Consider the following 14,785-nt stretch of genomic DNA (forward strand, 5'->3'; position numbering starts at 1 on the left):
CGTACGGCGGTGTGCGTGAAGGGTACACCTAAAGGGGACGTAGGAGAGGGTGGAGATATACTAGATATTAAAAGCGACCACAGACGCGTCATGCCACCCCGAAAAACCCTCGAGACAGTGCCGTCTCTTTTGCGAGCGGGCCTTGCGGGCGCGTAATTTCATCACGCGGCCCAACTCAGACGAGAACAATTTCCTCTTCCACGAAGAGTCGTGCCGTTTATCGAGAAAACGCCCGCCCGACCGATCGGTATGCATGCCGTGTGCAATTCCGAGGAGTGATTAACGTAATTCTGATGTCGGCCGGATAAGGGCGAAGGGAGAAACTTTTTTGGCGACCGCGACCGCTGCTTGGCTAACTTTCACGGAGTCTCTTTATTTCATTCATATACCTGTTACAAATTATGGAAAAAGCGAGCGAGCGAGCGAGAGAGAGAGAGAGAGAGAGAACGAGAGTGTGTATTTTCTTTTTCCCGTTCGCTTGGAATCCAACGAGGGAAAACGTCGCCCGGCATTCCGATTGCGAGACGATTCCACATCGTCGCCGTCGAACGACACTGATATCTACGAAGCTAAGCCGAACGTAAAAATAATAAGAGCGAGGGGAAGCACAGTGATCGTATTGTTAACGCGCGCAGGGTCGCAATAACGTAGCCTCGTTGTCACGTCTGGCGCCTAAGCGGGCACAAAGAGAGGTCTTACTGGCGGAATCGGTGAACGTTCAATAATCGCAACTATTAGTCCGACGGTGTATTAGCTGTTGTAATTATTATTCTCGGCTATCTCGGAAATGAAGCTTTACGCGAGACTCAATAATATCGTCTCGCGTGTACCGCCGACGTGTACACGTACGCTATTCGCGTCGGAGCTTTCGGACGAGGAACTTTTTGCGGAATTATTCGGAATTTCACGTTCGCGTTATCGTTATTGCAATATCGCTGACAAGAGAGAGAAATACCCCGCCGTGGAGGCTCACGTGGAAATCAAATTAGCATCCCTCTCGTGCGCGGCTCCGCTTCTCCCGTAATAATATTACAAATTATAATGCCGTGTGTATTATCTCTCGTGATAATATTATAAATATTTCTCTCGAAAAGTGGAGTGGCACTCTCTCGAGTGGCGTTCGAATGAGTTTTCAATTCATACGGAGCGAATTCCCCGTTCTGAATCGTCGAATGTATATTTTCATTTGAAATTGCAGAGTAAATCCGATGTGTTCCACCGTCACAGAAACAAATTCACTCTAATCGATCGGAACGTTCATTCGTATCGGAATCGAAATCTATCGTTAGCTTGTGCAAAACATTCGTTCCTCCGATTCAGAATAGCACATAGAAAAGTGTTAGATCGAAGTAAATAATTACACCGATATTCCTTAGCAAATTTTTACTTGGCTCGAGTATCGATAATTTAACCAATACTTACTTGATTCAAGTAAAAATTCGCCAAGAGGCACTGGAATAATTATTTACTCGAATCTAGCATTATTTTTTCCCGTGCGGTATTTTCGTAACCGCTTCGAGTGAATTTTACGCTCGTTTCGAGTGAAATTTCGCTCCGAGAAATTTAGAGAGTAGTATAGTATTTCAGAAGTTAATTAAATCCGACCATGTTTATGCGTATCCTCCCTCCTCCTGGGGACGGAAACGGTAGTCGTTCCCGCGGAACAGTGCTCCTTTCTCGGGGATGAAAAACAACGGGGAGAGCCATGTTATTAACCACGCGCCCTTTCAATTGAAGGATCTCCTTAAAAATCGAGAGCCATCGCCGTCCGCATCGAAAGCCACGAATGGACCTCGCGCGCGAAGCACTCGCGAGACGATGAAATCCGATCACATCGCGCCGGTTAGCGTCGCGGATATGGATCCCCATCGATTTTACGTCGCGTGTACGTAACTAATTTACGAGGAGGTAAAATCGGGAAAACGGCCCGCGGTCTCGGGAGACAGGATCAGGGGGATGGCACGATGGCGTCTTTCTACGTGACTCACCCTCTACAGCCCGGAGAATTATGAGCGTCGAGTGTTCAACTTCTCATGAAAATTCGGAGATCCTCCATGGGGGCGAGCAGAAGGAAATAGAGGGAGAGAGAAAGAGAGAGAGAGAGAGAGACGCCCGAGGAAAGTATTTATTATTAAGACGTGCTAAACGTGTGCGCTAATTGCTTTCTCCCGGCTGAAACATGGCGAAGCGGACGTCTATTTTACTTAAGAAGGGGGAAGAAGACTCCCCCCTCCCGTCCAAATATAAACAGTGCTATACGTTATTATAGGGCCGCTGCGGATTGTTAAAAAAAGTGTCGTTTCCCGAGTCGAACTTTTGATGCTACTCTGATGCTGTTAAGTTTGCGCCTGCTTAGACGGCCCATAGACTAATAAAAACTTACTTTGACGATGAGATCTTTCAACTTCTTTCTTGAACCTTTATTTCTACAGATTAAATTTTAATTTTAATGCTACCTTCAGTAACCCATTTTCACGCCAAAAACTAGTATTAGAATTGAAATTGAATCTACTTTGCTATCTTAGTTTCTATATTGTAGAATGAAAAATTTAACATAAGGCCAAAATATCGACTCGAGTTGCGCAAAGTCAGTTTCCTCAGGTGTCTCCTACGATGTTCTCGGCGTTCGTGGTTCATGCGGTTAGACTTGATGGATCGAGTCTCTATCTATTTCGCAGCTTTCTGAGGAAAGTATAATTACATAGGAAGCGATTCGATAGAGGTGGTTCTTCGGTGAGCAAGCGGGCGGAAAGGAAGCGCGAGTCGTGTTACGAACCCCGTCGCGAGATTATTCGGTATAACAATACGTTGTGCCGAATTGCAACACTCGGAGATCTAATGTCGACCGTACTCTGTTTAACACGTTGACTGCCATGGAGGTTGCCAGTTTGCCGCGTCTCGCGTTAATTTACGTGCGATTAAATGCACTTAAATTAAATATCGCGATCGACACAGAGTTAAGGAAACCAATCGTACGTATCGCGAAATATATCCATAAGTAAAAAAATGTTCATAAAACTCTTACTTTCATCAGTTTTTACTTGAGCTATGTAATATATAAACATATTTTTTTAGTATATCATTTCAATAAGATATTAAATTTATCATATCATTAATTGAATAATAAAAGCTTCGTCTGAAGACATTTAAATGTGTTTCATCTCGAAATACTTGATTAATTATAGATACCTCTAAGGTAACTTACGGTTACCTTTTATGAGTGACTTCAGTTATTCGAGCTTCAATTAAGGTTTCGAACAATCCATGGAAGTCATCACGACACTCAACGTGTTAACGACCGGCGGTTGTCTCTGCAACTTCGTCACCGACGAGATCAAGAAGGGCCACATGACAATCCAATTATTCCTGTCGTCGAACTCGTTTGCGATTTTTCACGGAGACCGCGCGGTGCACACGATCGCCGGGCGAAGGTGCGATTTGGAGGTCGACGACTTCGGCCCTCGCCGGCTTTAGTCCCTCGCGCGACTTTAGACCCCCGTGCTTTTTGATCGCGTTTCCGGAGACGAAGTGGCGAGAAGCGCGGCTTTTTACGAGCGGAACTTTTCCCGACTGTCGCGATGACTATCGTACGGTCGCCCATCACGCGTCTTCCCGGGGGAGACGGCGGAGAGGGACACTTAGGGAAGACGAACGACTCCGCGAAATCGTTAATTGCATAACTCTTGCACTCCTCCGCTACGTGTGCGGCCCCGTCTCAAGCGCGCGCGCTATTTTAAATTCTCCTCGTAAATGAATCTGCGAGGAAATATATGAGAAAACGGCGAGTCTCGCGCATAGCGACGCTAATTTGACGGCAGCCCGAGAAAGAGAGGGAGAGAGGCAGACTTCTCGCGGTTCGAGAGGTGCTCTTTGTGTTGTACTTCGCGGTCGCGCGATATTTTTATAATAAGTGGCAACGAGAGAGAGAGAGAGAGAGAGAGAGAGAGAGAGAGAGATCAGGAGGTTTCGCGATCTTCGAGATTCAATTAGCTCTTTGACCAAGGGTGCTCGTTAGTTTGTCAGCTTCGCAAAATAAGGGGCTCATTGAATTTTTTATCGAACCGAATCTCGATTCCATCGCGGCTCCATCGAGTTATCTCTCTCGTTCTCTCTTCTCTCCCTGTCTCCCGCTACCGTGCGATCTCGACTCGGCTAACGATGGCCAGTCGATGGACAGTCCCCTGACAGCTCTTAGAAAGTATCTAAATTTAAGAAGTGGCACCACCGTTCCTCTCGATACGACGCGATTCTGTCGCGTGGCCCGTCATCTGCTCCTTCGTAACGCAACGAGACGAACGTTGGAAGTGGGAAGAGAGCGACGATGCGATGGAGCGTAGGAGGGCAACCAGGGGGTCCTAGGGTCCAGACTCGGTTAACCAGAGCGATGGAGTGAGTCAAGATAGAGAGGGGGAGAAGGGGAGGGAGAGAAAGAAAGAGAGAGAGAGAGAGAGAGTCGAGGGGCAGCATGCGAAAACATGTCGTCTTGGCACTCGGCTTCGGCAGACGACGAGATAAATAGCGTGCGTGGGTGCGGCTCGACGATGTCTACGGGCCACACGCCACGTTTCGAGCGGATCGGGCGAGCGGAGCCACGGAATCGTGAGGAGGACGACGCGAGTGCGGATGAGCGCACGAGCGAGCGAGATCGCCAAAGACCGGGAGGAGGGAGAGAGGGGGGAGGAAACACGCCGGTGCTACAGAGACGAGGAGAGTTCTTACTCACGTTTTAAGTGCATCGACGACGTTTTAATGGCGCATCAGGTAGGAGTAATGCGCGTCGCCCTCGGGATTACTCCGCAGTCCCCTTTGATTGTCGTCTCGCGGGGATATTTATGCGTTGTCGGGATAAATAGAAGAGCGACGGGCAAGGGTGGCAACGGGGAGGGCAAGGGGGGTGGGGAGAAGCGGACATAATTAACGATCGAACCGCGGGGGTGTAAGCTGCTGCATGGATGGGCGGTTCGCCGAAAAATCTCACCTGATTAGTAAGATTGAATGCGCCGCGGCTGCAAGAACTCTAACGAGCCACTCCGGCGGCTTTGACGCCACCGAGAGAGACGATCTCTTTTTTTTCCTTTCTAATCGAGCAATCACCTGTATTTCCGATCATACACCCTTTTTGCGAATTTTTGACTAGGAAGAGAGAAAGAGAGAGAGAGAGAGAGAGAGAGAGAGAGAGAGAGAGAGAGGAGAAATAAGATAATTAAACAATTAAAAGAAAAAAATGAGATCCAGCTCTTATTGACTTTTATCGTCTCCGGTTGAGGACCTTGATAAAATAAATTAAATTTCAACTTTATTTATTGTTCTTATTGATTTGAAAAGAGAGGTAAAATCTGCTTTAACTCTTTATAACGATACTACTTAAAGCGATATCTGTTTCAATTATTTACAAAACTCATTTTCGTTCATTTATAACGAAACCTTAACAAGTTTGAAACGAGACGGGTTTGAAACGGCCAAATTTTGGACGAAGAAATTTCTCCACGAAGGGAAAAATGAGGAGGGGGCGGGCACGAGGATTGTAAGCAAAAATAGTCTGAGTAATAACAGTTGACTGAGTACGGCTTGTTAATACGGGTGTGTGAGCGACCTCGCGTGATATTAATCCGCGTTACAGCTTCTGAATTGCCAATTATGAATCATTATTGAGTGCAAATCGCTTCGGCATATCGCCGGCGTCCTCGCGACTTGCCGCGAGACCGTGCGTACGTCTCGTGATTTATACGACGTCGCGTCATTACGCTCACGGGTGGCAAATTACGGACCAACTGTAATTTATAGCCAATAAATATGACGCGTATTGTGCACGAGGCGGCTGCTGTTGGCGCACGCTCGATCGCGCGATATGACGATTCAACAATCTAATATAATAACGATCTGTATCAATCATCTGTATCGTTGCATTTGAAAAGTGCGGAAAGTGCGAAAGAGACGTTTGCCGTCCCCTCCCTCCTTTCTCTCTCTTTGTCTCTCTCTTCCTCCACGTCCAATAGATAATAATGTACTGTCTGGGTGGTATTGGCTCTCCGTTCTGAGATCTCCGCGTAATGACATCTCGTATTTTCATCTGCGATGTGTCTCACCGTGAACTTCAGCTTGAACCTCAATTTGTCAATGATATTCGATCAAGCTCCAGGAAGGAATTCCACTTCCAATTCGTACAGTAATCTCCACCACGGGTTATCGATGGTTCATCCATAGTCGAGAATTAATAGTGTCTTTTGGGAACGTTAAAAGTGTCAAGTGCGTTTACGGAATAATCCGGCTTCTCGTCTGCTCGTCGCTGACTGGTAATCGAGATTTTAATCGAGGCATTCGGACCACCGTCGCACTTTCAGCGACGCGAATGAATTTTGACGCAATGCGTCATGCGATCGTCCGTCGTTGATCCGCCAGCGTCAGGCGTGCAGAGCTTAAAAATTGACTAGGGGAGATATATTGCGGCGCTTCATGGACGTTCCGTTAATTAAAACGCAATAGTCAGCCGCGAAAAACCTAATTGAAAATATTCGAGTCGCGTGATGGTGCACGCAGAAAAGGGATTGGCAGAAAGAGTCGTTTGATGTGGCCGTCATAGCTAAGATGCTTTCTTGGAAATAGGGGCAACGCACGTCATTGTTATCGAAGGTCAATTTATTAGCTATTGAAACCTAGACGCTACAGCGAGACTATATTCGCAGAAGCAAATAAAGTTTTAGTACGTATACGCGATTAGATATCTTCTAGAACAGAAGAAAGATTTCTTCGAATTTAATCACATTTTTTTAATTGAAACAAATTTGGTTTTTCTTTGGAACGGAGCAAACAAACGAATGATTCAACAAACAGGATTTTGTGGCTTCTCAAACAAAAATAAATAGCTTTACGTCGAATAATATATTTATTTTGTATTTTTATCCAAATATTACTATTATACGCAACATAACATTGTTATTATATATATTATATTATATGTTATCCAAACATTATTATTATTGCCAAAAATAATAAATTATTTGAATGAAGTAACACTATGTTAGAAAAATATTAAAGAATCTCTTGGGACGTTTTGTAGGACAATATTTAATATATTATGAAATAATATTTTCTTTTATTGAATAGAAATATTATTTCCTCTAAATAATATTGTTTTCTTTTTGTTAAATAATACAATTTACTTTAGTAAAAGAACAAAATGTACGTTATTATCATTATCATCATCATCATCATCATCATCACAATCATTATCATCATTACTATTACTATTATTAGTAATAAATAAATGAGAAAACGAAATTTTCCATTTGAACGAATAATACAAAACATTACATTTACGTGATTACAAAAAAAGGAAAATATAAAGTTGAACAGGAAATATTTCAGAAAAAGAGATTACTTAATTAGTAATCTCCAAATGTATTGGGAAACTTTAACTTCAACTGATACATTTTTACCTCGCAATGAATGTATTTTATATATTCGTAATAACTGTAACTCAATAATGACAATAAAACGATTAGCCGTCTCGCTAAGTTCGCGAATCAGCCTTATCAGCTTTATTCATCGAATCAGCGAATTTAGCTGACAGCACCGAATGATTTTTTCTCACGCACCATCGGGATCTCCAGTATCCCGCGTACGATTTGTTTCAGTGCGCGGACTGGGCGCAATTGGGACTCCGCGGTGGAAACGAACGAATCTCGGGAATTCTCCCCATCGGTGTTTTAATAATACACGTGTATGTCTGCGTGTCCGCGCGTGGACACGTTGCAGGCGCACAGCTAAGCGGCGTGCCGCGAATATTTGTCTTATTTCGTCGATAAAAGGCCGGCCTGTTTATTCCTCGCATTTCGGGCGAGCCGAGCGTGTTCTCGCCTCTCCTCCCTCTTTTGTCGAGTCCATGAGCGGGGCACGACGTCGATACGCGACCCGGGGGTGATCGTATCGTCGATTTATACCGAGATTTTCATGGAAACCGGGACAGACAGGCGGCGATCCCGGTCCTCGAAGCCGTTTTTCGTACGCGTGGTCGATCGAGCGTGAATAAATCCGCGACCGTCGATCGCGCGTGATACGCGAGCGGTTCCATGTCGATTCAATTCAATTCGGTACCGCAAGCCGATTCGGTCGACACGTCGGTGGCAGAAATCGGCTTTAAAGATTACACCCACGTCGATTCGGGGGGAATATCTGAAAAATCGAACGGGCGACACACCCAACCGGCTATAATGCGTGATGAATAATGTCCGCCGCGAGCAACGGAAGTACGCGTTCGTGTTCGGGCATTTTTGCGCTGATAGGGAGTGAACAACGGTGGCGACGGCGGTAGCGACTCGATTGTCTCATTACGAAACCGCTTTTCGAGCGTCGCGGGGAGAAGAGCCGAAGGAGTTCTTCTTCCTCCCGTCGCTCGTCGATTCTCCAAAGTAGAATCGTGGCATGGTAGAGACGAAAAGAGCAGAGAAAGCAAATAGTCTTGCATCAGTCAAGTATTCGGCCGATGCAGGGCGGTAGAGTGAATTGAACAAGGGGGGCCTCGTTCGATGGCGCAACGAAGTGGAGAAACGAACGGGAAAGGAGGCGCTCGTCTGTGGAATTTACCGAAGGTTGAATCCCATTAAACGATTTACACCTCGCGCTTCTCAATGAGAAATAGGAACTCCTGGAAGAACCGAGGAAGAAAAATCGTCCGTGCGAAATTACAACGAAGTCTCCATCGATCGATGCTTTAATCGCAACAACCCGCTCGCCCAGTCGACAGCGAGTACTTCTCTCACCGGCAATATTCGCTCTGCGGCAAATTCCCTTTCGCCGCGAGATCAAGCCGGATTGAACCGTTCGCGCGCAAATGCTCTCCCTCCCCGTGTCAAATGTTCCGCAAGAGAACACGCTCGAGCGCGCCCGAGCAGAGAGAGGATCCACGTACCTGGTGAGACGGTGAGCGCGAGAAAGGCAGCGGCGGTGACGGCGAGGAGTATCCTGAGGGCATTTCCCGAGCCGCCTCGTCTCCTGCCGGGTCTGTGCGCGGCACGACAGCAGGAGTCGTCGTCGCAGCACACCCTCGTGGCACACGGCCGCCGGCGTAGCAGGTCGAAGACGACATAGGCCTCCTCCTCCTCCGGCCGCTGTTGTTGTCGCTGCACCACTTCACCGTCGCCGTCGCTCGCGGAGGGCGACGCGCGACGTCGACGCGGGTCGCCGGCACTGCAGCCGGCACGGTCGATCGCCGGCTCGCGATACATGGCCTGCGGGAGCAGCGACGACGGCCGCCGTGCTACCGGGGTCGGCTGCACTCGTCAACGTATCCTGCGTCCCGCGGCGACTACACCCGTAGCGCCAGTACCTGCGTCTCGGTCCCTCCTGCCTGCGGCACCGTTGCTGCGAGGCATTACCGCGACCACCGGCACCAACGCAGCACCAACCGACCTAACCAACCGACCACTGTCCCTTCGCTTCGTTCTCTCTTTCTCTCTCCGCCTCCTCCTCCCCGTCGCTCTTTCTTCCTCTATGAGCTGCGAAGTCGAGTACCGTACGCGACTAACCACCACCGTCGCTCTCCCTCTCTCTCTCGCAGTGCACGCTCCTCTTCGCCGGGTATCGACGCACGAGGAAGCGCCGTCCCTCGCAGCCTGGGTGTGTTGTAACGACGACGTCCGTTCTCGCGCTCCGTTTTCGGATTCGCGACGCACGCACGCGGCCGAGAAAGAGAGAGAGAGAGAGAGAGAGCGCGCGCGAGAGCCCGCTGCCGTAGGACGACGACCCTGCTCTGGCGCGTGCTGCTCCTTTCACGTGACACACGCACCGGAGTGCCGTCGCGTAGTAGTAGCAGCCGCGACGACGCGAGGGTGAAGGCGGAATCCCGCGTATACGAAGGGAGGAAACCCTCCGAACGGAAGCGCGCACGCTGTATCAGCGATGGCACGCGTCGGAAGGTAAGAGAAGAAGAAGGGTTCTCTTCGTCTCTCCTGCCACCCCCCTGTGTCTTCCTTCTTCTTCCTTTCGCCGCTCTTAACTCGACGACGACGAGGTACGACCACCGCCAACAGCCATCGGCACGTTCTTCCCCCGACCGGTTTACCACAGCTCGTGCGCCTGGACACTACCACCGTCCGGTAGGAAGTGTCGGCCGCCACGAGGTGGACACCTCTGCGAGGCCTTGCCAGCGGCAGCAGCGGCGGCGATGGTGGCGGTGGTGGCGGCGGCGGCGGTAGCAGCAGCACCGGTGGTAGTGGTGGTAGTACAGCGGCGGTAGTAGCAGCGGTGGCAGCTGCAGCTGGTGGTGGTGCACCGGCGCATCGAGCAACCGCGCTTCGCTCGTGCACGGTGGTACCGAATTACGAGCGAGCAAAGCAGATACCCAGTAGCGGTCGTTTCAGCAACAACTACCCGGTATTTAACGTACCCCCTCCTCCGATATACGTTCGCACAGTTCGGGCAAGAAGGAAGGAAGCAACCCCTTTCGCCTGGAAAGATCCCGCTCTCCTTGTTCTCCCTTTCTCCCTCTCTCTCCTCCTCGCGGCACGCGTTGTCGAACCGATCCGCTGCCGTGAACTCTCGCGCGCGCACTGCCGCGGCTCTCTCGCTCCACTGACTGGGGGGTAAAGCGCCTTCGCCGGCTGCCAGGCCAGCAGCACCAGCAGCAGAGGCTCTAGTGGTATCACGCACGACGGCCAGCTTCACGACTGCCCTCAGCTGCCACGGCGCTCGCAAGTGTGTGTCCGCCCGGTGTCGTCGGCGCGACCTCGCGCGCAGGCGGCGTCGGCGTGCGTCGTGGCGGAACGACGCCGTTAGTCGACGGAGCTGCGACGGCCGAGCGGCCGGCTAAGGCGAATCGCTCTCTCTCGTTTTCTCTCCTAACCGTCAGGCGGTGGAGGTGGCGGCAGCAGCGCCGCCGCGACGCTCGCGACGACGTCGCGATGCCATCGGCCTGGGCCGAAATCGATGCCCCGCAACGCGGCGTCTGTAAGCGGCACCCCCGCGACCTGTGCCACCGACCACGGCCACACACGCCTCTAACCCTCCGACAAGGGTATACCGGGTGTCCTATTTTGTCCGGCGACGCTCTTCCACTCCATGTTGTTCTTCTTCCTCTTCTTCCCGCTCCTTCATCCGCCCCTTCATTTTCTTCTCCGGGATCAACGACGACTCGGGGTTTCCCCTCCACGCGTGTAAAATGAAAATTGATTCGGTCGCGCGAAAATCGAAGGAACGGTAAGACGACGGTTCGGCCAATCGCGGATCAGTCCAGCTATTTGATTGACCGTTTCGCTCACTGTCGTCTCATTGTCTTCGTCTTTCGGCGGACGCAAGTCCGGTGACTAAAAGCGCGACACACGACGTGCGCACAAACCCCGCGCGAAAGGGAGACGGCGAAAACGCCAACTGTCGTCGCGTGAATGTAGACGTAAGGCGCACGATTACGTGCAAATTTGGCCGCGCTACGTGTACCAAGTGTTACACAAGCTTGCGACGCGCGTGTGTACACTGCCGGCACACCGTGCGCACTCAGACACGTAAGTAATCGAAGTCGGACGCACGTACAAATACACGGACGAGGACACGCTGGAGGTGTGGGAGGGACGTGCCAGGAAGAGGCGAGGTCCTGCGGAAGGAATTCCCTTCGATCTATCGCTCGGCTCTTAGCTTCCTAAAATATGCATCGGCTCGTGGTTACGAGTATACCGTCTGAAAGAAATATGAAACCCTCTATAAGCGTTTGTCAAATTGAAAAGCCATCCGATGATACATGCAATCCTTTTCACCGAAAGAATTCTCTCGTTTCCTCCAATATATTGAGAATATCGTGAGTATATATTAGGTATCGTGAGAATTCTTATTTCCATATAATAAATGCTATTGAATTTTCAACAACGCGTGTAATTGGAATGAATCTTCTTGATTGAACAGTGACATCATTGAAATTAATATATTTTGATTATTGAAACACAATACAGAACACAGTGGTTTTAATAACATTCGCCATTGAATTAGGAAGATTTCCTCCAATCACGCTGCTGTTGGGAATTTTATTGATTCAACTGCTTTTTTTTCCGTGGAGAATTCTCTTCTCATCGAACGTATGAGAATTCTTGTATCTTATTTTTCTAAATTACGAAATATCGAACACAAGCGCGGAGTCAGCCTGTACACATATATTTTGCTGAGATATATTTCGAGATAAGGGGGCCGGACGGTTTCTCTCTCTCTCTCTCTCTCCCTCTCTCTCCGAAATATATAATGCGCGTGTATATGCGGGTAATAAGGAGTAATATATGCCGGCTGCAATATCGAGTGCGGAGTTTGCGGGAAAGTTTTTCTTTTCATTTTTATCACAGGCGCCGTGAATATGCATATAGGCGCGCCGATAGGATTTTCTGAAACTATAGCAACCCCGCGCGACAGAGGTAACAGAGGCGCCGAGCGAAAAATGCAATACAGCTGCATTTCAACGGTGACGGCGAGTGCACGTGCCGTCATGGCGAATATGGAACGTCTCTGCTCAACCGCGTGTCATTTTTGCGGATTATTCCGTTTAAATCACCCGGACACTCTCAAGCGGGTCGCAGGCGCGCGACTCGCGGCGATGACCCATGTCGCGAGACGAATGTAACGATAATTTACTTCTACTTGACATTCCATCGCGTGATCTTCGTGACACACGCGAATGGCAAACTCAATCGTAAAGTTGTAATTATCAGCATCCGATAACTGCAATGTTTTTTCTATTATTAAGTGCAAACGGCCAATAAGAACCATGCAGATTGGTGGTTACATTAAGAAATAATCTTGGACTTTTATGTCAGCCATTTGTACTTCTTAGTGATCGAATATCTTGAGAACCTTAACACAAGTTCTTAATCCTATTCGATTATTTCAACCTAACTTTACAGTCCACTCGACCTACAAACACCAATAATACGATATTACATTATAGTATATATGTAACAGTAAGTATTCTTCTCCGCATTTTTGGCAAGGCTCTTGTGGCACGCACATAAAAACCGCTGCCCGCAGGGTGCGTCTGAACCAACAAGGATGTTCTCTTTAACCGAAAATTCTGCACTCGGTGAAACGTTGCCAGCACGAGCGCGTCGTGTTTCTTAACTCGTAGCGATTGTGAAAACATCGTCATTCAGAATCGCAAGAACGAATGTCTCACTCAAACTTCGAGCGGATTTTCAATCCATACGCGAATAGATAATAATAATAATAACTTTCTGTACAAGTCTCATGTACACAGCTTTAGTATTTGTGTTAAAATCGATCCTTGTTAGAATTTTTGTTAAATTTTTTATATATCCGTGTGTTGATTTAACATATTGTGTTTATGTTATCTCAAGATATCATGTTGTATCGATATTCCACATTTGTAAGTGTTAAAATACCACATTTCTATTTATATTTCAACGTTAAATTCACTTCAGTTTTATCCGACGATAAAGAAATCAGTGGCAAATTCGAATCGAATTCTCCTCGAGCTGTCGCTCTGCATTTCGAGCGGAATTTCACGCGAAGGAACTCGGAGGGAAGGAAACCGTAGGCGCGGCGCCGCGACGATGCGCGAATTATTAACGATCGGGAGTGCGGCGAGTGCATCTCCCCTTCGCTAATTTCGCTCCTCCGAAATTCGCACAGGATCACCGCGCGCGCTGCCGCGTCCCCCTCCCGCGGCGAGCAGGAGTCAATAGACTCTCCGTTGCGGCAGATGTGCGTATCGATTTCGGGACGTCGATTCGCGCGCGTGCGAGCGCGATATCGCATGCCTCGCTCTTTGAGACGCCGGCGATTCCTCCTCGGATCGCACGTCGCGATCGTCGCCGGCGTCATCGTTGGCCAGCAGGCGCACGCCGCAGCGCGCGAGGCCAGGGGGTTCCGAGGAGCACCTGGAGGCCGCTGGGTGGCCGGCATCACCCTCGCCAGGTGGTTGCAACTTGTTGTTGCGGGACCCCGCGATCTACGTGGGCCTCTTCTTGCTCTCCCTCTTCTCCACTCCCCCTTTCCCGTGTGTTTCCGCCACTCACGGTTGACCTTCGGGAGTGGAGGAGCCGCGGATCAACATTCTCCGTTTTCGAGAATAAACCGGGACGTCGTATTCTTCGTTCCGAGTTTTCGGAATATTGCTTTCGGCGAGGGCACGACATGGAAATGGATGACACTCAAGTGAAAAACAGTCGCGGAGAGCAGCGGGTATTGCATCATGCGTATGCATTACCATTCCCTAATTATTCATAATAATATTTGTTTGATTGAACGTACAACATAAGTGACAAACTTTAATACGCGAATTACAAATATACGTTAGTTGTACTGCCAAAGAGCGCAGCATCAGCTTTACAGCTTATCAATACTTTGCCCCCCTTTTCCTCTAAAGAAGATAGATGAATAAAATAAAGTAAATTAAAATAATAATAATACATTGAAATAATAATCAAGAATTACACGACTTCAAACTTATGCATATAGGTCGCACGTAAGGTCGAAAATCGCATAAATTTGATTATAATGGTAGAGTTATAATGGCTAATTATGATAATTTGGATCTTATGTGTATACATATAAGGCTGAAAATCGTGTAATTTTCTATGCGGGGAATGGTGAGGCACAGATGACGAAGTGTGTATATGGGGAAAAAAGATTGGTTGAATTAACATGACAATGAACGGCAACAGAAACAAAACTTCTGGCTTTTATAACCGAATTTGTTCATAAGAATCAGAAATTTTCTTTAATTCAACCAAAACACCCTTAGTCCGCTCATGTCACGTTAATTGTCACGTTAATTCAACCTTTTTTCTTAATGCGA

The 14,785-nt window shown here is 48.4% G+C and overlaps 1 protein-coding gene across 3 annotated transcripts in view; it reads right to left on the bottom strand.

Annotated features, from left to right (window-relative positions):
- Positions 1–10,095, bottom strand: part of LOC106751945 (protein kinase C-binding protein NELL1-like) — a 92,718-nt gene extending 82,623 nt beyond the window's left edge. For all 3 annotated transcript variants that reach the window (XM_014633255.1, XM_014633254.1, XM_014633253.1), the window contains exon 1: positions 8,909–10,095. In XM_014633255.1, coding sequence (XP_014488741.1) covers positions 8,909–9,224 — 316 coding nt within the window. In that variant the 5' untranslated portion in view covers positions 9,225–10,095. The remainder of the gene's footprint in view (positions 1–8,908) is intronic.
- Positions 10,096–14,785: the final 4,690 nt, after the last annotated feature.

Source organism: Dinoponera quadriceps, unplaced genomic scaffold (assembly GCF_001313825.1).
Source record: "Dinoponera quadriceps isolate SergipeBrazil2010 unplaced genomic scaffold, ASM131382v1 scaffold426, whole genome shotgun sequence".
NCBI lineage: Eukaryota > Metazoa > Arthropoda > Insecta > Hymenoptera > Formicidae > Dinoponera > Dinoponera quadriceps.